Genomic DNA, 2,587 nt, shown 5'->3' on the forward strand with positions numbered 1-2,587 from the left:
GGAAAGCCAGCAGCAAAAGCTTAGCAGCCCAGGATAGGGTAGGGGGAAATGGGTTGCAAAAGGGACAGGGGGAGGAGAGAGCTTGGGGATGGGTAAGGGAGGGACTATTTTCTTCAATGCACATGTGTTTTCTCCCCCAGCCCCTAACCCCCAAGTCCCCAGTTTTCCCCTCTAAAGGAGTAAACAGTAGGGCTGTGAGAAATTTCACCGGCAGTTTCATTTCGATGCTGTTTCGAGCTCAAAACAGCAAAATCGAAACAAAACAGAGAGCTTTGAAATAGCCTTGAAATGAAACGAGGCAAATTGAAACATTTTGAAATTTTCAAAACACTTCGAGTTTTGAAGCTCAAGATGGGCTTGCATGCAGGGACCTGGTGGAGAATCACTGCTCTATACTAAACCTGCTCCTGGCCTCTGCTAAAGGGATCATGTTAAGAGCATGCCAGAAAGGAGAAGGGTAGTATCACTGAGCACACCACACTGCCACATTACCAAGAATGCAGCAACTGAAAATCAGCTCCCATATGTCCCGGCTCTGTTTTGCCAGCACTCCCCTGCTGGCCCTTAAAAGACCCCTCTTCAAGAATTACGTGTTTGTGACTAATCTGAAACAGTGTTAGCAAGCACATATCAGTAGTAACAGCTGTGACATCTGCAGATATTGTTCAAGTCCAAAGCACTTCTTTTCAGCTGCTGGCACTTCCTGATTTCAGATGAGTTAAAGCAGACCTGGGGCCTTTGGGCTCCGTGTCTTTTTTTCCCCCTTTTTTATTGTTAATCTTGGGCCTTATCAGACTGTTTGTTGACTTGTTCATTTTCTCCTGGGGGCTCTTTCTGAGGAATTGTATCCTCCTTTCCTGTTCTGAACTGTCATAGTACAAGATTTTCTAAGGTGGCTTGAAAAGAGAGAAACTGAAAGCCCCCAGACTACAGCTGATTAAGCAAGTAGGTTGAAAATGCACCAGACGTGCTCTCAGTCAAGATGCTGTGGTCTGACAAGGTAACAAGGCATGCATGAGCCTGGAAGCCCTAATTCCTAAGCTTGTGTGTCCATAACAACCAGGGCTCTTGGCTTTGGGGCAGCCAACTTGATGGTGAGCTTGCAAGCCAGAGCATTCCCTGGCTCCTAGGAGCCAGCCTGACAAGCTGCCTATAGGGTTTGAATTACACTTTGACTCCGGGTGGGGGTCTGCAGCAGTGGCAGCCAGAAGGAGCTGCCGCCACGTGGGCTGCTTAGAAAGGCGCGGCATGGCCCAGGGGCTTACCGACCCATGGAGAGGTTCTTGTCCCTTATGCGGGGGGCTCAACTCCCCCCAAACTCTCCCATAATTCGTGCCCTGGCTGCCTAGATAACCAGTTTCCTGCCCTACTCTCCCATGGTCAGCCTAGAGACTCCTGCCACCTCAATAGCAGCATAATAACTTCCCTTACCACTGTGTCCCTTTCTGTGCTTACCCTGGAAGTCCTCCACCCCAAACCTCTGAGCAGTGCTAGAAGCAGCAGCACAGATATGCTCCCACACTGGAGTGCTCCCTTTCGTGGCCAAGTCCAAGGTTTGAGGTTTTAAATTCTTCTTCAATCTGAATCGGAAGGAAATGCTTGGAGTTTCTCACAGGGTAGATATTCCATATTTTTAGCTATCTTAATACCCTGAGTTAATGGCTATCAATTAACCCAAGGTAAAATTTTAATATAGGCAAACTCTACATATGTTATAACTTCTTATAGCAATATTTGCACATAAAATGATTACAAGTAACACCTCAGTAACATTTAAGGCAAATATTTTTTCTCTTTCTTTAATAGGTAATAGCTTCTATTAAGGCAGAACTACTAAAAACTCATGAATCCATCAAAGATCTTCACAATGAAAAAAGGTAAGTTCATTAATGAACGTCAAAACTGAAGCTTGGTAGACATTATTGATCAAGATAGACCTTGGTAAGAAGTGGTTTTTATTGTGGGAACTATTAAGAATAGGAATTTCATCTCATCTAAAATACACAAAATGTAGAAATGTTGCTTTTTCTTGGACAAATTGATCATTCAGGAGAAAATTATGATCTGGGTCCTTTAACAGGTTTTATTTTGGAATTTTAGGCCAAATTTTCTGCTGGCCAAAATGATCAGGGTTCCATTTAAGTAAGTGTAGCCACTCCAATTCCTAACAATGGAGACTTGGCCTAACATGTAGTGGCAACTAGTTCAAGTATCTTGCTATAGTGCCACAGGAGTGAATTCAAGTATTGCTCTGTATTTGTCAAAGGGTGCCCTCATTTGACTGAGGTATAAGTAAAGTTATTTGCAGTGGCTTGGAGAGCAAGTGGCCAGATGGAAATGCTAGCCACATAACTTTCTTGTTTGTCTTAATTGTGCCAGCCTAATGAGCCTTCTAGGCATAGGTAGACCATGACTGGCTGATATGCTGCAGCAATAGACATAATATATTATTGTTAAATGCAGCCTATTATAATCATGGTCTTTTATCTTCTTTTCATGTTCTCAAGAGCAGGACCAGAGGGGCTTCATTAATATGTATTGTCACTTGTTAGGAACCCAGAAATAGATGGAATCTTCGGAGTTACCA

The 2,587-nt window shown here is 43.7% G+C and overlaps 1 protein-coding gene across 1 annotated transcript in view; it reads left to right on the plus strand.

The window, feature by feature from the left end:
* Positions 1-2,587, plus strand: part of DYTN (dystrotelin) — an 84,367-nt gene that overhangs the window by 59,393 nt on the left and 22,387 nt on the right. Inside the window, exon 10 of the mRNA XM_019522906.1 lies at positions 1,807-1,877. Coding sequence (XP_019378451.1) covers positions 1,807-1,877 — 71 coding nt within the window. The remainder of the gene's footprint in view (positions 1-1,806; positions 1,878-2,587) is intronic.

Source organism: Gavialis gangeticus, unplaced genomic scaffold (assembly GCF_001723915.1).
Source record: "Gavialis gangeticus isolate Ggan-Ray unplaced genomic scaffold, GavGan_comp1, whole genome shotgun sequence".
NCBI lineage: Eukaryota > Metazoa > Chordata > Crocodylia > Gavialidae > Gavialis > Gavialis gangeticus.